Source organism: Thalassophryne amazonica, chromosome 3, assembly GCF_902500255.1.
Source record: "Thalassophryne amazonica chromosome 3, fThaAma1.1, whole genome shotgun sequence".
Lineage (NCBI taxonomy): Eukaryota > Metazoa > Chordata > Actinopteri > Batrachoidiformes > Batrachoididae > Thalassophryne > Thalassophryne amazonica.
Window position 1 is genome coordinate 78732193 of NC_047105.1, and position 22403 is coordinate 78754595.

The following is a 22403-nucleotide window of genomic DNA, read 5'->3' on the forward strand; positions in this document are numbered from 1 at the left end:
AAGCACAGACAGATCGCAAAGGATTCTGGGTAAAATGTGCCTCCGCTAACACTGATTTGGTTGCATCATTCATTATGTAAACCAACACGTTAATGTGAGGTGTGTCGTGTGTTGGTGTTTACAGATAAATGTGCTTTGTAAAATATTCCATTTTTTATTTGTAAAAACAGGCATTTTCAAAAAAAAAGAAAAAAAGAAAAAAAAAAAGCCAAGTTGTAATTAGATAACCATCTGATATAACCGTGTCAAAAATAAATAGAACACTGCCATGATCTAATGGTGCCAGACATTCAGTACTTAAGTTGGGTTTACACTGTGCGAGTTTTGCCCCTTTTTCAGCTGATTTTTCATTTGTGCGAGAATTTTTTGGATCGCATTGAGTTTCAGGTTAATCGCGCGTCCTGCATCGTTTCATATACATGGAGTAACGAGCTGCATTTAACATCTCACGACCACCTCCTGATCGGTGATCGTATGGTCAGATGAAAATCAAACCTGTTTGATATTCTGGCCGGTCATTGTGAGGTTATCCCGCTGCTGAAGCGCAACAAGCATCCAACTGCTCGCACTGTGCCTGTGCAAACACCGCAGACCTGTCTTGTAATTTTTTTTTAAACTTTGATGTCTCCCATTGGAGGTTTTTATGAAAAATAAGAAATGTAAATTAAATTTTGAAAAAAAAAAAAAGCTTCTGTTTATGTTTTGCTTCTATAAATATGAGTTAGACGTGTGGTTTTTGAACGTACAATGTGTGTGAGAACATAAATCGGGTGCTCTGAATTTTTACACCGTGCAGTTCTGTCGTACAGTTTGAGATGGAACAGAGTACAGTGATTGAAAATATCAGCCCAGCTTCAGGGCCAATACTGCCATGAACACTACTGGCTAGTAGATGGCAGTAGAGACCGTAAAATCTTGCCAAAACAAAATTTCAGATAATCCGTGTCTGCTACATTTAAGACGCGTGGAATTTAATAAACACAAACACAATAACAACATCTATAAACCCAGAGAATATATTCACGAGAGTTTTAGGCACTAGAGTTTAATGCTGTTGTCCGTGGAGCCTGTTTAAATGCATTTCTCCTGTCGTGAACGTACTGAGATTACCCTATCACCCATAATGCACCTGGACACAGCATGTCCTCACTAAAACCTTAAAAATTAGCGCATTACTTTAAAAAACTAAAACATATATCTAATATTTTCACTTTATGAAACTTCAGACGTGACATTAATTTAAATAACTTGTCCGAAATAAGTTAAAAATACTCTGATTTGGGTGATGAACCGGTTCTGTTCATTATTTTATGGACAGAATTTCTAGGCGCAGCCGGGGTGTAGAGGGGGTCTGGTTTGGGAACCACAGAATCTTGTCTCTGCTGTCTGCGGATGATGTGGTTCTGTTAGCTTCGTCAAATCAGGACCTTCAGCGTGCACTGGGGCGGTTTGCAGCTGAGTGTGAAGCGTCCGGGATGAAAATTAGCACCTCCAAATCCGAGGCCATGGTTCTCGACCGGAAAAAGGTGCTTTGCCCTCTTCAGGTCGGTGGAGTGTCCTTGCCTCAAGTGGAGGAGTTTAAGTATCTCGGGGTCTTGTTCACGAGTGAGGGACGGATGGAGCGTGAGATCGATAGACGGATCGGTGCAGCATCTGCAGTGATGCGGTCGCTGTATCGGACCGTCGTGGTGAAGAGAGAGCTGAGTAGGGGGGCAAAGCTCTCGATTTACCGATCGATCTACGTTCCGATCCTCACCTATGGTCATGAGATTTGGCTCATGACCGAAAGAACGAGATCGTCAGTACAAGTGGCCGAGATGAGTTTCCTCCGCAGGGTGGCTGGGCGCTCCCTTAGAGATAGGGTGAGGAGCTCGGTCACTCGGGAGGAGCTCGGAGTCGAGCCGCTGCTCCTCCACATCGAAAGGAGTCAGTTGAGGTGGCTCGGGCATCTTTTCCGGATGCTCCCTGGATGCCTCGCTGGAGAGGTGTTCCGGGCACGTCCCACTGGGAGGAGGCCCCGGGGAAGACCCAGGACATGCTGGATGGACTACATCTCTCGGCTGGCTTGGGAACGCCTTGGGGTTCCCCCGGAGGAGCTGGAGGAGGTGTGTGTGGATCGGGAGGTCTGGGCGGCTTTGCTTGAGCTGCTGCCCCTGCGACCCGACTCCGGATAAAGCGGAAGAAAATGGATGGATGGATGGATGATTTGGGTGATATTGCCTGCGTTTCAGTATGGGGTTAAAAGAAATGAGTTTTTCTTTGGTGACCAGTTCTCCTTTGCCTGCAGAGAATAGAGAGGTTTCTTCTAGAAGCAGCTCTCCTCTGTTTTGCAGAGGGGATAATTACATATCTGCTACGAAGCATTTAATAGGTAGGTGCTCAACTGTTTTTAAATTTTATAACTGTTTGTAGCTGATCAGCTTTATTTACCACATTATCGGTCTAAAAATTATCAAACAAAAATTGATCACAAGATAATTAGTCCGATAATGGTTTTTAAAGTTATCTAAAAAGATAATCTGATAATGAAAACGTTATGTTCGATAATTATCGGTTATCGGATTATCGGAACTGCGCCCACAAGAGTCACTTACTCCATGTGTGAATGGTTTTTTTGAAACAGTCTGTTTGCATGAGGACTGCAGCTTTCAGCCAATCAATGGACACCATCAATGGATGTATTTCTACTTATGAGTAACTTACAAGAAACGTATGTCAACAATCGCATAACTTACCTACAACTTATGTCCTGCATATGTGGAACGTATGAGTCATACACTGGCACAAGAAGAAAATTTGTGCATATGCATGTCCAAAATTTTTTTTTGAGGTGCTCAGCGTATTATGACGTATATCAGTGTGCTTCAATGTGCTCTTAACTTATGCAAAACTTACCCACAACTTATTATTATACGTTTTTAATACAGTCAGCATATGTCGGCTAAATCTTCAAGGTGTGACAGGGGTCTCATACATATGGCATTTTTCTCTTCTGTTTTGTAAACGTTAGCTAGTATTAAAGGCTCTTAAATCTAAAACCCCCATTTGTGTAACTAGATAATCCCACCCCAGCAACCACTTGTTTGACCTATATTACCCTCCGGTCGACGGTATAGATCAATCAAAATTAGGACAAAGACTCGGGGACAGATTTCTCCCCAGAGCAATCACTGCCCTGAACAATAACAAACCACTTTAATCTGCACTTTTCAAGTTTCTTCTGCAATATCTGTAACCATGTGCCATATTTTCCTGTGCAATATTATTCCACAGTTGTACATAATTCTCATTTTACATTTTACTTTGGTCCACATTTTATTTAGTTGTACATATATTTAAATAATTTATTTGTTAAATTTCATTATCTTTTATTTGGCTAACAATTATTCGCACCTCGGAAAAGGAACTTTTGGAGTTGCAATCAAATCTCATTGCAATCTAAATTACAATGACAATAAAGGCAATTCCAATAATACCTCTGAAGTGACTTACAAGACATCTGATAGAGATATTAGCACATCCTGGGAATGCCCATCAAGCAACAAGTGACAACTGCACATTAACCTCATTTATAGATAATCTGAGTGAAGAGTTATAGGTTTACTAACTCAGTCTATTTCTGTAGGACTTGTGGCAGGATTGTTGAAAAGATGTCTTTTCAATGATCCTGCCATTGTGAACAGTGGACTATATATAGCTGTCTAGGTGCAACATTTCTGTCATTGTGTGTTGTCATTCTTTTGTTGTGGTTGTTGTTTTGTCATGTTATTATGGCCATAGCAGATGGTCACCCTACTGAGTCTGCCCTACTTGAGGCTTCTTCCTATAACCAAAACACAGTTGTATTTTACCCATGGCAAAATAGAAAAAAAAATGTCACTGGCCATACTTACAGATTCAGATTTAATCAGTGTAAATGAAATAAATGTGAGACTGCTGGATAGATATTACAGAGAAATTCATTTTCCAACTAAGGTTATACAGAATAAAAGGCAGATTATGTGCACAATTTAACTGACAGATTAACTAACAGTGAACACAATCTGAAACCACAGCTGTAACAAATCACTGCACAACTCAATTTATTTTTCTATTTCTAATGTTTCTTCAATGCTAAAAACAAAACACTGGCACACTTTTCCTTTGTTATGCAACATTACTCGTGTCAGTAAAACTTAATGAGTGAAAACTACTGTAGTTTATGTTTTTCATTGTACTCTTATGTTATGTGACACTTTGAAGAACTTTTATCAGTATTTTTAATTGTACTCTTGATAGTCCTCTGCTTAATTTGGAAGAAAAAAAAGCTAACTTCCCGATCGTGGAATAAACAGATAACTGCTGGGTTCCACATAAATTATTCACCGTGAGTTGTCAACCAACTGCTAATGCATTTTACTTACTAGTTCTGACTGTGTTGAGTACTTTGATAAAGCAGTTATCTTCGGTGAGGTTAGCTTACTTACCTGCTGGTTGTTTAGTCGAAGAAATGACCTCAGAAGTAAAATCTGCTCCTGTCGGTAAGTTGTTGTCCGTGTTTTACGATAAATCTACGGGGGCACGACTGAAATAACTTGTTTTCTGGTGTCGGAAAGCTGCAGAATATCTATTTTCTGAACAGATAAACTGAGGAGCTGCTGAGGTGGGAAAAAAAATCAGCTCTTTTAGTTTAGTTGATACACCAGCGAACAGTTTTAGCTAACTCTGTTTCAGGAAGTGAACACGGCGGAAACACACAAAACATACATGTCAGGTTTTGTTCACTGACAGCGGGGCCATACTAAAATACGAAATGGGTACTGATAATCACGAAATGGGGGTAAAATGTAACGAAATGGAGTAGAGTGAACCAGACTGACTGCTGATAATTACTTTTATTTCATTGCAAGGGCGTAGGTTTGGTCTCAGCTTTGGTAGGGACAATACCCCCCCGGCCCCCCTGCCCACCACCACCCCCTAACCCACTCACACCATTAGACGCACAAGTACAGCATAATACATAACATATGACGACACTTTATTAATATTTAACACTTTATTTACATTATTAAGTGTGTAGGCAAACAAACAAATAGCTTAAATAACAAAATTGCACCCAAAATCACTAATCTATTCTATAGGCCTACACCTGAGAGATCAAGACAACAAAAAAATACTTGTGGAGCTAACAAAAAAAAAAAAAAGTTTTTGCAACCAAGATGTATAATCTATTCTCTTCATCAATAATGCAGTTGTAGGTATCTAGCAACCTAATTTGCCAAAAAAAAAAAAAAAAAAAAAAAAAAAAAAAACGATTTCCAATGATATATATGGTGTATTACGGTAAACGTAAGCCTGTGATGTTATAACGCAGAGGAAAAACACGGAAGTTTCACACTAGTGCGCCGCTGAGAAAAAAAAATAATAATAAAAAAAAAAAAAAAACTAGTGCGCCGCTGATTCTCATTACCGTAAGTTCTCATATAAGCCCTCACTCTGAAAAATTTGACAGCAAGCCAAGAACCTATGCTTTCCAACAGTGCGTTCGGTGACTTTTGAAACGAGGGAAAGTATGAAAAAGAGCGCAAAAGTGACAGAAAAGTACAGAGACAGACAGCAAACATAAATGTAGGAATTTTTGAGGAAAAGGCAGGATGTTAGTGTCATTTGTGAAGGTGTGTGTGCGTGTTTGTGTGGGTGTGCAGTTTATTTTAAATGTGGCGCACAGCATTGTTCTCCAGCCCCCCCCCCCTTCTTGCTTTTCTGCACCGGAGCAGTGTTGCCAGATATGAAATATGAAACTATTGTACCAAAACCTCAAAATGATCGTATTTTGGGAGAAATTATCATACACAAACAAAACGCATACAACGTAGCTATTTTAGCGTTTCTTTTTTTAAATTTACAAAGAATTTTATGTCACATTTTTAAACAGTAATTATAGTAATGGGGAAACTATGGCACAAAAAGAATGCAAATGCACAAGCAAATGCACTACCAGACTAGAAACATTTTTTTTTTCTGTGAAGGGACACAAACGTGTTAATTACCAGACTAGAAAGAGTCGAATTCAACCTCGAGGTCGCTGTCGTCATCCGATGCCATGGACACTTGTGCAGATTTTGTTGAACACAGAAAAAATGTTGACACCTCCATAAGGAACTTGAACTTTTTATTTTTCTTGTATATCTCTTTGCTCTTGTGTTTTGTTCGTTTGTTATTGCATTTGTTGAAATAAAGTTTCGAAAAAAAAGTTGGCTGGGGAATCTTCCTGTCACGGCACAGATTGGATGGAACTCATTACTCTGTATGAGAGGGGGCGGGCTTTCAAATGACGGTCGCCGAAAGCCAGCAGCAGCAGCCCTGTGTGTGGTGTGTCTTTGATGCCGACTGAGTGCAGCGCCTGCAAAATGATTCTTGGGTGTCAGAGAGAGATGCGTGTTTGGGCAACCAACTGAAATTATCGTACATATTGGATTTTTTCCCACTATTGATCGTACATCGTACAGAGGGCACAACTATCATACAAATACGATAATTATCGTACATCTGGCAACACTGCACCGGAGCCACCCATCCTCTGCGCTCCGGGACCTCCCACTTTACAAATGAAGCACTGCCTGCCAGGAGATGCACTTTGTTTACGTCCATGTGAGAAGAACGTGAGCTAATGAAATTGCAACATGGGTAACCCTGTCACTCTGGCACGTCGAAAACACAAAACATGACGACTAAAATTATAGTATCGAGTTCGCAGAAAAATAGTGAATGATTTTGTTATATAAACAAAAATGCTAAATATTGGTAGGGACTATTTTGCCATCCCAAAATATTGGTTGTGACTTGTCCCTATGGTCCATATGCAAACCTACGCCCCTGTTTCATTGTTTAGCTTTTTTTATGAGATGCGCTCAGTACATGTAGTAGGGGCAGGTGCGCCATCTGGCGTTCAAGAGATGAAACTTCAGTCAATAGGTCAGTCCATTTTACCCCCCACCCCCCATTTTGTTATCAGTCCCCATTTCATCCCATTTCGCTAACAAAATGTAATAAAAGTACTTAATTATATTTGGAGTCAGTCTGCTCCATTTCGCTACGTTTAACCCCCGTTTCGTTATTATCAATCCCCATTTCGCTGCATTTTGCTTAAAAATAATTAAATAAAAGTCATTAAGTGAATCATATTTAATTATATTTGGAGTTAGTCTGGCTCAGTCTGCTCCATTTCGTTACTTTTTACCCCCATTTCGTGATTATTAGTCTCCATTTCGTCCATTTCATATACAGCCGCTGACGGCGCCTCCTATTTCACTTCTAATCCTTAACCACAGGTCACTCCAGGACCAGCAGCCACAACTGGCTCCCATTATAAAAGCAGAACATAAGTGAAGAACACCAAAATAAAACGGAACAGTCATGGTTCGAATTACAGGGGGTACTGGGGGGAGCTGACCCCCCTCCCCGCCAATTCTCAAGGTCAGTGCTAGGTCACTTCGGCAAAGTCACCAATCGGAAGGCGAGAATTCATATTTCCGTGACTGGCTGCTGGGTGAAAACACACTCACACACACTTGAAATCAGCTGGTTTTGTTTTGTCTCTAACTTGTTTCTAATAGCCAGCTGATAGCTTTCACTGCCTTGAACGATGAGACTTATACACCAAGTTGACCTAAAATGAACCGTTGTACATTAAATTGACAAGTCTGAAAAGTGACCAAATTACATGTATTTGTATTGCCGTGGACTTTACACTGAGTGACCTCTGGTGGCCATTTTTGGCCGATGAAAACATCGACGAGTTCAGTACAAATACATGTAATTTGGTCACTTTTCAAAGGGGTCAAACTTGTCAATAAAGTCAGTTTAATGTACAATGGTTCATTTCAGGTCAGCTTGGTGTATAAATCTCATTGTTCTCAGCAGTGAGAGCTATCAGCTGGCTATTAGAAACAACTTAGAGACAAAACAAAACCAGCTGATTTCAACAGACAATCAATGCAGCCCGAGCTTGTTGTCATCGGGCGCCAGTCGCAGAAGTATGAATTCTCGCCTTCAGATTGGCCACTTCACCGGAAGTGACTGTCTCCACGCCAACCCATACACAATTAATTGTAATGTGTACACTTTCTTCCCTTCAGAGGTTTTAAATTAGATTGTGTCCCGTGTCAACATAAAACTACAAGCCTTAACTAGTTTCTAATGCTTGCCTTTGGCGTCTATGTGCACTAACCTTAGCTAGTTTCTAATGCTTGCCTTAAGTTACAGTTTAACTAACAGTGGCTAAAGAAAAAAAATTGCAATCATGGTAGCCTGCGATTTTTTATTTATTTATTTATTTTGTGGTTGGTGGGTACAGAAGCGTATTGCATTCCCTGGATTAAAAAAAATTACACCGCTGATCTCATAATTATGAGAAAATATCTCATAATTACAAGATCAGGATCTCAAGAGGGGGAGGTGGTGGTCTAGTGGTTAAGCGCTGGGCTTGAGACCAGAGGATCATCGGTTCAAATCCCAACCTGACCGGAAAATCACTAAGGGCCCTTGGGCAAGGTCCTTAATCCCCTAGTTGCTCCTGGTGTGTAGTGAGTACCTTGTATGGCAGCACCCTCACATCAGGGTGAATGTGAGGCATAATTGTAAAGCGCTTTGTGCGTCTGATGCAGATGGAAAAGCGCTATATAAATGCAGTCTATTTTTCATTTATCATTTAAGACGGTAAACATATGAATGCTATAAATCAAGAGCAAAAGCTGAGACGTTAATGTGGACCCATGATGAAACTGAACTTCTGCTTCAAGTCACACTGGATTAAAAGTCAACTAAACTACAAGAGAATGTTGTTCATTCGGCTGCTCCTGGTTTTTGTTCGGGGTCGCCACAGCGGATACAGCCAGATCCGCATTGGTAATTGGCACAGTTTTACGCCGGATGCCCTTCCTGATGCAACTCCAGTTTCACCTGGAGAAACACACACAGCCGCTGGTGTTCCAAAGAGTTCTCCCATCCAAGTACTAATCAGATCCTGCTTTGCTTAGCTTCTGAGATCTGATGGGATCAGGCTGACACAGAGCAGACCGGCTGCAACTAAACCATTTGTACCATTTCATGCTGCAAATCCCGCCCAGATACACAAATGGGCGTGGTGTTTAGTTATAGAGGGTTTTCATGTGACGTATCGGTCACGTCATTTTGTGTCCCGCGGCCATTCTGGATTATGACGCGGTGGCCGCTGTGTTACGCTACGTGCATTTGGCGAACAATTGCAGAAGCTTTAATGTCGGTGTGAAGAAGCCTCACGGCACCGTGGCGCTGAGAGAGATCCGCCGCTAACAGAAATCCACTGCTCCCAGAATTTTATTTTATTTTATTCTACAATAAAATTATATAACAATACATAGAAATACTGCCGAGGATAACACAAGAACGCTTCCAGTACGAATGCTTATTTACATTGTGGTCCTCGAGCACCGAGCTGCTAATCCACAAGCTGCCCTTCTAGTGCCTGGTGAGAGAAATCGCTCAGGACTTCAAGACGACCTCCGCTTTCAGAGCTCCGCTGTGATGCTCTGCAGGAAGCCAGCGAGCCTGACCTGGTCGGCAGCTTCCTAGTTCACAATATCACAGTGTTACACTGTCGGCCAGTTCGTTGCTGTAATCCATCCCATCTGGAGGCATGAAGAGCTGTTAGATGAAAACCTGGGCAAATTTCTGATGCGATTTTTCGCTGGAGTAAGGAAGTACACAAAGTTTTGTTTTGTTTTTTTTTTTGTTTTGGAAGTATCACTACATCGTCAGCATAATTTTTGAACTAACTGTTTCTCGAAGTTGACTGAGAACAATTTTGGACTCCTATTTAAAGTTCATGTTGGACTGTTAAGCACCAGTGAGGAACACCAAAATGTAAGTTCCTTTTCTGTTGTTTATAAATTAATAAAATATTAAATGACAGGGATCTATTTTAGCTGTTACATAAAACAAATAATGAATGTTTTTACATTCTTTCAATGAAAAAAAAAATTAATTTGCCGAGTTGAATGGAACATTCCAGCTTTCACCTTATGAAATATTTGTACCATTGAACTCAAAACATTCATTATTTGTATACTATAACATAAACACAAGTCTGTAGTCGGCTGTTTTTGTTGTTATGTGAGTTTATTTGCAGCTGGAGCTGAGGTTAGAGAGGTGGAGCTATGACACTATTGTTTCATAGAAGTTACGAAGTGGTTGGACACATGAAAACGCAAAGGCGGCGTTTTGAGATTTATCCGTTCTGGGACCCACTTTCAAAAAGTAACATTTTTGGGCTCTGAAAATGCCAGTTCCGTGTGGACAAAATCCTGATCTGATAAAAACTTTTGGGGATAAGCCTATACTCATCTCCATGTGGATGGGGCTTTAAGACTAGGGTTACATTAAATTTAGTTTCAGGCTAAAATATGGGTTAGGGTTAACCTAAGGATTGGGTTAGGATTAGGCTAAGGTTTGGGTTCCGTGACTGCACGATAACTTGAGGACCAATGACGACACAGTCGTGATGGGTTGCATCAGATGAGTCTGGCTACAGGTGGGAGGTTGAACACCTGGAATGTTGGTGCAAAGACAGTAATTAACAGATTAAACAAATGATCATGGATTTCAGAAGGAGCAGACCCCCCCCCCCCCCCAAACATCAGAGGAGCAGCTGTGGAAACCTCACTAAGGACTTCACCAGGAGCAGCAACACCTCAGCCCTGGTCAAGAAGGCATACCAGCGCCTGTACTTCCTCAGGAGGCTGAGGTGTGCTGGACTTGACAATTCTGTGCTGGGGGCCTTCTACAAATGTGTGGTGAAGAGTGTTATCTGCTCCTGCATCACTGTGTGGTGCGGCAACTGCTTTGCAGAGCATTGTGAATATTGCACAGAAGATTGTGGGAGGCAACGTACCCACCAGAATCAGAATCAGAATACTTTATTAGTCCCTTAAAGGGCAATTCATTGCAGACCCCCTGGCCAACCATAAAAACACAGACATAACATTTACATAGGTATATGCTAAATAACAATCACAGAATCAAGGTTAAAAACAAGGACAAAATCCTCAGCCAGTGTTCAGGAGTCTAATCGCAGAAGGAATAAAAGACATTGAATAGCGATTAGTTCTCATCTGGGCCACTTATAGCGCCGCCCAGAGGGCATGAGTGTAAAGCCTAATGATAAGATGTGTCTCTAATCTAAATCAATGATCTGCTGGGCTTTTGTCATGACACGACTCTCCCACAGTGATGCCAGGTCTCTCTGCTGGACGCCAATTATTTTTGAACAGGCTTTCACTATATTGTTCAGGCTGTTCTTGTCCTTCATAGACAGACAATCAAACCAAGAGACAAAGGAGAAGGTGAGCAGGCTTTCTATGTAGGAACACTAACAGACTCTGAGGATCCTCTCACTCACTTCAAAGGATCGAAGTTTGAGCAGCAGATAAATCCTCTGCTGTGCTTTTTTACAGATGGCCTCTGTGTTGTCATCAAATCTCAGTTTAACCATCATTGACCATTGACATTTACACAAACAGATGCATGAAAAGGGCCTCCAGCATAAAAAAAAAGAACTCTCCACCCACCTGGCAAGCATGTTTGTTCCTCTTCTGTCAGCTGTGGAGTATCAAGTGCTGAACCACCAGATTGAGGAACAGCTTCTTTCCAGAGGCTGTGAGGCTGTTGAGTTCTGGTGGAGCACTATAGCACTGTTGCTTCCTGTATACGAGGTCTATTAGAAAAGAAACCGACCGTTTTATTTTTTTAAAAAACTATGGATTTGATTCATGTTTTTACGTCAGCCAAGCTTGAACCTTCGTGCACATGCGTGAGTTTTTCCACGCCTGTCGGTGACGTCATTCGCCTGTGAGCACGCCTTGTGGGAGGAGTGGTCCAGCGTCCCTCGTCAGATTTTCATTGTGTGAGAAGTTGCTGAGAGACTGGCGCTGTGCTTCATCAAAATTTTTTCAAAAACTGTGAGGCACATCCGAGTGGATACCATTCGACAAATTAAGCTGGTTTTCGGTGAAAATTTTAACGGCTGATGAGAGATTTTGGATTGTTTCTATCGCTGTAAGGACTTCCCACGGAGCGGGACGTCGCGCAGCGCTTAGAGGCGATGTTGTCATCCTGTTTCAAGCTGAAAACCTCCAAATTTAAGCCTCTGTTGACCCAGGACGTTGTGAGAGAACAGAGAACTTTCAGAAGAGGTCGGAATCAGCAGTTTATCCGGACATTCCACTGTTAAAGGAGATTTTTTTAATGAAAGATGTGCGGACGGATTGGCGCGTCAGCTCGCAGCCGCCACAGGAAAAACACCTCCGTGTTGATAACCATTTGTAAAATCCAGGCGGCTTTTGGTGGCTTTCAGTTGAGTGAGTATCTGAGAAATTGTTTAACAGCAGGGCATGTTCCAACTTGTCCTTAAGGCTTCCAACGGAGGTGTTTTTCCTGTGGCGGGCGCACATCTGCACATCTGTATTTTGCACTATAATTTTGCCATGCTGCTCATTACTGTTGTCATGCTTTTTATCCTTTTTATTCTTGTTCTTATTAATATTTCCCTAGTCTAGTTTATTTATTTATTATTAACCCCGGGGAGCGAAGCCTAATTTTGTATCATGTTATGTGACAATAAAGAATCTTTGAATGTTTACAGCTATAGTCGAAAACCTCTGTACACCACCGCAATGGAGTTAAAATGGCGTAATCAAGATGTGACTGAAGTGTAGACCTTCAGTTTTAATTCAAAATGTTTCAACAAAAATTCTTCATGAACCACTGAGGAATTACAGACATTTTTATGCACAGTCTTAGACAGCATGGTGTCGCATACTGTTGATCCACATCTGCTCATTAGTCACTTTGCCTAGGTAAGTCCCTTTGGCTGCTCCCTTGTTTGCACTCAGGGCCGCCACAGCAAATCCAAGGTGGATCTACATGTTGAATTGGCACAGGTTTTACGCCGGATGCCCTTCCTGATGCAACTCCACATTACATGGAGAAATGTGGCAGGGGTGGGATTTGAAGCCGGAACCTTCTGCACTGAAACCAAGTGCATTAACCGCTTGGCCACCACCCCTGCCGTTCTTCTGCAGTCACAGTCTCACAGCTGTGCTTTGCCATTTTCATCTGTGTTCAAACGTATTTTGATTTCCAATGCCCATCTGACTATTGAAGAAGTGAAACTCCTAATTTTGGTGTAATTTTGTGTATTCATGCTATACGTCCCTCATAATGCACTTTGTGTTGGAAAGTGTAATGACACGGACCCACAACAGGGGGCGGAAATGAACGGACAATAGATGAGCCAAAAATGCAACACTTTACTGTTGTGAAATGTGCACAACGAGAATACAGACAAACATAGAATTTGGATCACAATCGAAATATACAAGGTGACGTGTGGGTAGGCTTTAGGATAGGAGACGTCCGTCCCGAGTAGAACCGGATCCCACACGATTTCCACTGCCACCGAACCTGAAGGATACTGGAGCCGCCAAGTCCTGAGTCCCCAGGTGGTCACCGTCTCCGACTGTCGGATCTGGTACTGCTGGCAGGAAGCAGAAGAACAGAAGTAATGAGTGTGTGAAAACACACCCAGTAAACAGTCAGCAGGTTCTTCTTTTAATAGTCGGGTGGGAAAAACACCTCCACCTTTAACACAGAAACAACAAACGTGCAGCGCCTGACTACTTATCCGGTTTGGTGTGAGGAGAGAAGAACGATCCACAACCCCAGCCTCCAGCTGCGGATAGGTATCAGGTACACCTGCAAAGTATTCAGAATAATTGTTTGGCACCAAAAACGGCTGAGAGTTTTACCTTAGAGGTAGACGATATCTCGGCGACGAGATGGAGATGTCGTCCGGCTTTTGTGTGTGTGGATGATGACCTGGTGATTGGTGACAGCTGTCAGTTGATGAGTGACAGCTGTCACCCCGGCTGTTCCTGAAGCCCGCACTTCAGGCAGGGTGCCCTTTGGTAGTGGGCCAGCAGTACCTCCTCTTCAGCGGCCCACACAACACTTTGGGATTACTGCACATCCTTTTCATCATACTTTTTTTTTAATTTTACCATATATTTTGAAGGGTGGTTTTCTCAAAAACAGAAATAATTTTATCTTTACTAATTCAATCAAATAATTGAAGAATCTTTATAGCAAGCAATGTTTATTAAAAAACAATCTACTACAAGAACTACACATAGAATTATATAAGGCTTATTTGTTGATTACACTACTATTGCTATTACTGTACAACATTGTACCAAAAAAAGAGTGTACCTCTGTAATGTACAACATTGTATATACAAAGTACATCTGAACACAGGATTCTCCAGTAATACAGAAACAACTATAAATAGAATTAACACAACAGTTTTTGTTTTGTTTTTTTGTCTTTAGTTTAGCTCTTTTCAAATGATCACAAAAATGCATATTTAACAATATTCAATTCTGACAAATCATCTCCACACAGTTAGTTCACACACAAAGTTGTTCAAGTGCATGATGATTGATTTAAGCTCGAGCCGACAGGTGGCATCAAAACAAGTGTCCAAATCCATTTGACAGCACAGGTGGGACAAAACACACCAGCTGCCCACGTGCACATCCATATGAATGAGTGTGAGTGTGCGTGTGCATAATGCAAATTTAAAAAAAAAATACCTTTGTGTTCAAACAGAAAACAGCGCCCCCATGTGTCAGTTTTCAGCCTCACGGCATCATTTTTGTTTTGGATCAGATGCCACTGGGTTGAAAAATATGACCCAAGTACGCCGTTTTACTCTTTTTTGTTGTTGTTGTTGTTTGCGTTTTTTTTTTTACTTTTTTTTTTTTTTGCATCAGTGTCCCTTTAATGAAATTAATCACGCCCAAAAAGACACACAGACACAGTTGCTCTTGTTATCACGATGAGGTAAGAGCAACACAAATACACCAGATACTATGCAAACAGTATACAAAGATCTTAAAAACAAGAAAAAAGAAGAAGAAGAAGAAGAAAAAAACTGCTCAATTATAAGCCATTACCTGGTCTGGAGCACACAGGAATGCATTATGTGCTGAAATTCAAGGAGAGGGCTGAGCAGATGGGGCATTATTGACAATAAAATTCATGCAATATCATTTTTAAAAAGGTCAAATACAAAAAATCCTTCATTTAAATTGTTCTGATTAATGTGTCAACATTGCAGTCCCTAACAATGTTTGCAAATACTCAATTACTCATACATCAATGAAGTTCACTGTCAGATGCAGATGATATTATTACCACAATGCAAATGACCAAATATCAGAAAATCTGACGATTTCTTCTCTTGTACAAGGTCTAGAATTTAGTGAGGATAGAAAACGGGTCTGACAGTTATTATGATCACATTTTCAGCAGTAAAGCTGCTGGCTGTGCAGAATGTGGAACAAGTGCCTTCCTGTGTGCATCTGCCTCCACTGGTTGGGTGTCATCCCTTTATGATGAGTGTATGTACGTGCACACACGCACGCACGAAGAGATGCATGCATAACATACTCATACATCCATGCATGCACACAGCCAGACATTTTACCATAACAGATTCTGAGCGTTAACACCTGAAACAGCGAATAAAAGCAGTGAGAGCTGAAGCCATTTTTTTTAATATTCATTCATTCAACCTTAAACTTGCAAATACATAGAGGTAGAGCCCTTATTTACAAAAGTAAAGCAATATCAGTTAACCATTCAATTAGTCAATCAACAGAAGAATTGCTGTCATGTGTTTTGATAATCATTTGAAGTTTTCAAGAAAAAAAAACTATATTTTGTGTTGTGTTCTTGCTTCTCTAATGTGAAGACTTGCCATTTTTCTCTTGTATATGGAAAAAAAAATGTTTTTTCTGTTCCTGCACACAAAACAAACATGTTTTCAATGAGTTTCAAGCACATAATGATTTGTTTTGTGGTGACATTAAACATCTCTAAATCAAAACATCTTCAAGTGGAGTTAAAATAGCAAATTAAGCTGGTTGCTCACGACACGGTGATACGATGGGATACTGCCTTATCAATGTAACTCAGTGCGTACTTGAGATTAACCCCACAACACAATGTACACATTACATCCACACAGTAGTAGTACAGGAGATGCAGGAGTTGTGCATCGTTGCACTGGGTAGCCCTTCTGTGGCCAATGAAGAGCTTGATTGAGAGAGAAATAAATATGTAATGAGGGCATGTTTTATTCAGCACAGAAAATGCACCTGTGTGAGCAAAAAATATAGTTATTACCCAAATTTGACAAGGGGCTATGCTGTGCCAAACTGCCAAGTGCACACATAATATTGAGATTTAAAATAACACCCTGTGAGATGGACATTATTAGTGGGTGTTTATTTAATTCAACCAGGTTAGTCCCATTGAGATCCATATCTCTTTCACAAGAGAGACCTGGGCAGTTTTTTTTAAAGTTTTCAATTCACCTAACCTCCATGTCTTTAGATGTGGGAGGAAGCCGGAGCACCTGGAGGGAACCCATGCAAACTCCACACAGAAAGGCCACAGGTGAGAATCGATCCCATGACCTTCTTGCTGTGTGGCAACAGTGCTAACCACTAAGCCAATGTGCTGCCCACCACAACACAACTACATTTACTGAGCGCAGATCAGAAAGGTGTATATGAGCCAGAACCTTGCCTTACCCACTGCCTGGGCCCATACACTGCCAACAATAATTTAGTGTTTATGTCTTATGCAAGAATTAATCAAACCATGGAAATGAATATGTCCTGTGCATGCAATCAGATTTTGGGTGTGATACTTTTTTCTATTTTGTCAATTCCAACACTCTGTACACCACTGTGTCTGGCTGTGCTTGTACAGGTAGTAACATCTATGACTCCATTGTTCTGCTGGGGGACTTCACAACACAACACACATGTGGGCAATGACAGAGACACCTAGAGAGGTGTGATTTGGAGGAATGGCCTCCCTCATCTAAACCCGAATGGTTGTTTGTTATTGGACTTCTGTGCTAGTGACGGACTGTCCACAATGAACACCATGTTCGAACATAAGGATGCTCATAAGTGTACATGGTACCAGAGCACCCTTGGCCGAAGATCAATGATCGATTTTGTGATCGTAATGTGCCTTATGATGCAATGTTGTATATAAAAGGTAGCTGTATGTATGTCTATGTGTATGTATGTCCATGAAAAACCTTTACATCGTTTGTCACAGACCAACAAAAGGGGCATCATAATATTCATTTTATTGTCCGGAATATGTAAAATACCTTGATTATGTACAAGGTCATCAGTCAAGATAAAAGCTCAATGAGCAGAATTAAAGTTAGCAATCAAGACCAAAGTTTACTGATCAAGATTAAAGGTCAGGTTAAAAAAACAAAGGTGCTCAGAAGTGAATGATTAATCAAATCAAAGTTATTTTAGATAAGATATCAGATCCCGGTCCACTGCTAGTAAGGGATATATGGTTCTGGTTGCATAGCAGAAGTTATGATCATGCTCTAACTGCTGTGTTGCAGTCTCATATGCACATTTGATTCACAGTGTGCTGTGCACATGTTCCAAAATGGTATGCATTCCTGTAGGATACTGTCATAATGCGCATTTGTATCACGTCATTGTGTGGCGTACATCAAGCTTTACAGGTGATCTGACGTTTAATTGTTCTATATTGAGAATAAATTGGTTTATTACTTCCGCCAGTGATGTTGGGCAGAGGTTATGTTTTCACCCATTTGTTTGTTTGTCTGTTTGTGAACAGCCTGTAACCCACAATTTTCCATATATCATTATGGAATTTTTACAGATGATTCATATCCTGATAGGTAAGAAGTGATTCAGTTTTCAAGGTTAAAGTCAGGAAAAATATTGGAAAATTGGAAAAAAATCCCTATCCTTTAACATTGAGCAAATTTTCAAAAATTCACAACTCTATCAAAAAAGATTCAATTTCTTCATTATGTAGGATTATGTCCTTTATCAACTGACAAAGTCTGATCCAGATCTGTTTCAGATTACAGATTTTGTGGCTATTTAAATTTAATATTGACATCCCCATTTAATGTATATTTTACATTACATCTGAATCAAACATGCCCCAATCACTCTCATTATTTGAAAGTGAGGTGCAGCCTGGCACTCACTATCACCTGACAAAGTTTGATCTGGATTGTGGATTTTGTGGACATTTGAATTTAATATCGATTTGGTGTACATTTTGTATTCTATCTCAATCAAAACTGCTTCAGTCACTCTCATTTTTCTGTTATGGATTTACCTACACAAAAGTTAGAAAAAAAACTGCCATCAGAAAAAAATAAACCAAAAACTGCATGAACTAAATACATACTCCTGACATTTGATCACATCTAATGTAGCTTATGAAAAGCCACTTCTAACAGGATTTTGACCGTGAAAATTTTTTCCAAGGTAAAAATTTGCGAAATTGTAAACTAGTGTTGGTGGATGTGTGACGAGTGTGGTGCTCTCGTATTTATTTTAAATTCACTTGATAACTTATTTCAAAATACTTTTCTGTTATCAGTTTAGGACATGGTATTTTAACTGGCTGTGACTGAACATTTTTATGTAAAAAAAAAAAATCTTTATCATGAATTAAACTAATTATCAGTTGCAACGCAAAAAGCAATCTTTGCTTAACACATCAGATGAGGTGGTTGGTTGTGCTTCTATCAGAACACGCTTCTTCTGCTCCTTGATTCCAGTTATAATCATGATTATTAAACAAACATACACACCATTAGAATAAATCAAAACCATTTTTTAAAAACTCTTAAATCGATGAAGGAGTGAGCTGGACTTGATATATCAGTAAATACTCGTACATTTAGCCAGCGTAACAGTGTGGTTGCTATTCACGGCCCCAGCATGCAAGAAGAACCTGAAAGGCGTTTAGCTGCCACAAATCATTGGCGCACAGATATGGTCAATTTGTGCGTGTATAAATTCCAACAATAAAAACTATAAATGCTGGGTTTCAGTGGTCCCCTACACATATTACAGAGCTGTTAAACAGCTTTCATTGTGTTTATTGCTCTGAGTGGATTTAGAATGACTACTGGGTATTCTTAGATATTGGAGAATACTTATAATAACATCACGAACATTCCTTAACACTGCAGAAAGTGAGTAAAGCTTGTAATCACATGACTTGCTATAGAATTTGGCCCAGGTTTTAATGATATTTGACTCTTCCTTTCATCATTCTATAATTCCGTCTTTAGTTCCAGTCTTCCGCTTCTAAAGCAGCAAGACACACACAGATTCAGAGCTGAGCATTTCACAGTCTGTTCTCAGGAATCAAACATTGTATTCCAGTCCTGAATTTATGGATTCATTAAAAAGGAAAGGGGTCTACTATGAAAATCAAACAGTGCTTTTTGTTCCTCCCATAACTCTACATGTAAGGCATGTAATAATCTTGCACACCCACTCAAACGCAATTTCAAAACATCACAAACGAATGTCAGTAAGCTCCAGGATTGCTGTGGTCCATCCTCAGCCCTGTTCCCTCAAAAAGTAGATAAAATCCAGTGATCTCTGGAAACTCTGTTGTGAGTAAAAATGTCTAACGGGTGCTCAACCATGTGCACTCAGCATGTAGTATGCAGAGTTGCCAGGAGACGGCAAAAAAGAAAAACAATCAGCTCTCGAAATGGAACACTGAGTTTGAGAACTTGCCTGATACCAGAGATGCTACACACGAGTAGAGGGTTAGGTGGTCTAATGTGAAAGAAATTAAATTCTTCCAGCACTTGACAGAAGAAGAGCTGTGAGTTTGGGGAGGTTGTGCTAAGCTGGGCAGGATTTGTCATTAGACTGGGGTGGGGGCGGTGGAGGAGGGGTATGAGGGAGCGAGTGCATGTGGACTGTGGGTGGAGGAGGAGGTGCTGGCAGACCAGTGGAGGTAGGTGATCCCATGGCTGGACTTCCGCTTCCTCCTCCGCTCTTTGGGAACACCACCGGCTTGGGTTTTGTAGCAGGTGGCCGCAGATCTCTAAATGATGGTACAGAAGAAGACAGAGAAGGTGACGTTGTAGAAGACAGCGGGCTCCGCGTTTGGCTCTTGGAGGGTCGGAATGAGGAGGGTACATCGCTAGCAGAGGAGGCACTGCGCTGAAGTGGGTGGACATGCGTGGAGCCGCCTTCACCATCTCGTAAGAAACGGGAATGTAGTGGACTAGAAGGCTCTGAAGCTCCTCCTCCTCCGCCACCACCCACCACACCTTTCAGCTGCTCCAGTGTGTCTAGCACCACATCAGGGGCGTGGGTATGTTTGGAGGCGCTCTTTCTCTCCAGCTCTCTGAGGTCACTCAGGGCTGAGCTCATTGCCACCTCGATATCCTGTAACACAGGAAGTATACATAAAAATTAACTGGTGTCCACACATGCAAGAAGCTGGATTTCTGCTGAAAACTTCTAACAAAACAGCATAACTTTTATCTTTCACAGTCACTTGTACTTGAGCTTTCAGTGTCCCTATATCCCAGCAGTGCCCCACTGAAACCATCACTGCATTTTCTCCTCATTTGATTATGCTGAGCTCCCCAGAAAAGAATTATGTGATTTCTCAGGAGCTAATGGATGCCGTCTTGTGGAATATGTTTGTAGCCCCAAGGCCTGCTGCTACCACGTGAGATGATGCGAGAGCAGAAATGACGCAAGGCCTGACAGCCCCCATGTAATGCCTGGATCAAAATTGTCAGTAGGTTTTCAATACCTGAGAAACCACACATATATAGCGATAAAACATCATAGCTCTAACAGTTTTGGTCGTACGAGGTCTGTTAGAAAATAATCCGACCTTTTTATTTTTTGCAAAAACTATATGGATTTGAATCATGTGCGCTTGCATCAGCCAAGCTTGAACCTTCGTGCGCATGCGTGAGTTTTTTCACGTCTGTCGGTTGCGTCATTCGCCTGTGAGCACGCCTTGTGGGAGGAGTGGTCCAGCCTCCTCGGCGGATTTTCATTGTCGACTGCTGCTTTCCTGCTTCAAAATTTTTTCAGAAACTGTGAGACAGCCAGGTGGAAACCATTTGGAAAATTCAGATGGCTTTCGGTGAAGATCTTATGGGGATCACACAGATTAAGGAGCATTACAACTGGATTAAAGACGGCCCACAGCGGCTGAGGGCGCGCCGCACTCCGAGCGGCGATCGACAGGCTGAAACGACCAGATCATTTCCAAACTGAATGCTGTGTTGATCCGGGACGTCGTCTGACTACTACAGAAATGGCAGAAGAGGTGGACATACCACTTTTTCGGCACATTCCACTGTTCCAGGAGTTTTTGTCATGGAAAGACGTGCGGAGGAATTCACGCGTCGGGATGGAGCCGCATGGCGCAGAACAAAAAGCAACGCTGTGATGAAGCCTCACAGGACATGTTGTGGCATGTCCAGCTCGTCCACAATTTCTCGGATAGTCACACAACTGAAAAGCCACCGAAAGCCGTCTGAATTTTCCGAATGGTGCAAGAGGTGGGCATGTCCTGTGAGACCAACACGGAGGTGCTTTTGTCCCGTGCCATTAGCGGCTAAGTGGCAAATTCCTCCGCTCCTCTTTCCATGACAAAAACTCCTGTAACAGTGGAATGTGCCGAAAAAGTGGTATGTCCACATCTTCTGCCATTTCTGTAGTAGTCAGACGACGTCCCGGATCAATACAGCGTTCAGTTTGGAAATGATCTGGTCATTTCAGCCTGTCGATGGCCGCTCGGAGCGTGGCACGCCCTCAGCCGCTGTGGGCCATCTTTAATCCGGTTGTAATGCTCCTTAATCTCTGTGATCCCCATAAGATCTTCACCGAAAGCCATCTGAATTTTCCAAATGGTTTCCACCTGGCTGTCTCTCACAGTTTCTGAAAAAATTTTGATGCAGTAAAGCGGCTGTCACTCAGCCAATTTCCTGACAATGAAAATCCGCCGAGGATGCTGGACCACTCCTCCCACAAGGCGTGCTCACAGGTGAATGATGCAACCGACAGGCGTGAAAAAACTCACGCATGCGCACGAAGGTTCAAGCTTGGCTGATGCATGCACACGATTCAAATCCATATAGTTTTTGCAAAAAATAAAAAGGTCGGATTCTTTTCTAAAAGACCTCGTACAGTGTGCGGTGTGCAGCCACACGGTAAAGACAACAGACCACACACCAACAGATTTCACACACGAACATTCCCAGTTCAGACTGGAAACCTCACAAAACCTCTCGAGATTAAGTGTGACTTCGGCGTAAACAAACATGGTAGATGAGGAAGAAGTACTGGCAATAGTTTGTGGAATATTTCTTACTGAGTAAAAATGATACAAAAAGACAAAAGAAAAGGTGTTGGTTAAAGGCGCGAGGACAGCGCAAGCACCGCACATTCTGGTGCGC

General features: G+C 41.4%; 2 protein-coding genes across 3 annotated transcripts in view; both read right to left on the minus strand.

Moving 5' to 3' along the window:
- ikbke (inhibitor of nuclear factor kappa B kinase subunit epsilon) overlaps positions 1 to 4716 on the minus strand; it is a 56006-nt gene extending 51290 nt beyond the window's left edge. For both annotated transcript variants that reach the window (XR_004559627.1, XM_034166919.1), the window contains exon 1: positions 4467 to 4716. The gene's annotated coding sequence lies outside the window, so the exon portion shown is untranslated. The remainder of the gene's footprint in view (positions 1 to 4466) is intronic.
- A 14074-nt stretch (positions 4717 to 18790) lies between these two features.
- srgap2 (SLIT-ROBO Rho GTPase activating protein 2) overlaps positions 18791 to 22403 on the minus strand; it is a 286727-nt gene continuing 283114 nt past the window's right edge. Inside the window, 1 exon segment of the mRNA XM_034166920.1 lies at positions 18791 to 20367. Within this exon segment, the coding sequence (XP_034022811.1) occupies positions 19816 to 20367 (552 nt within the window). The 3' untranslated portion in view covers positions 18791 to 19815.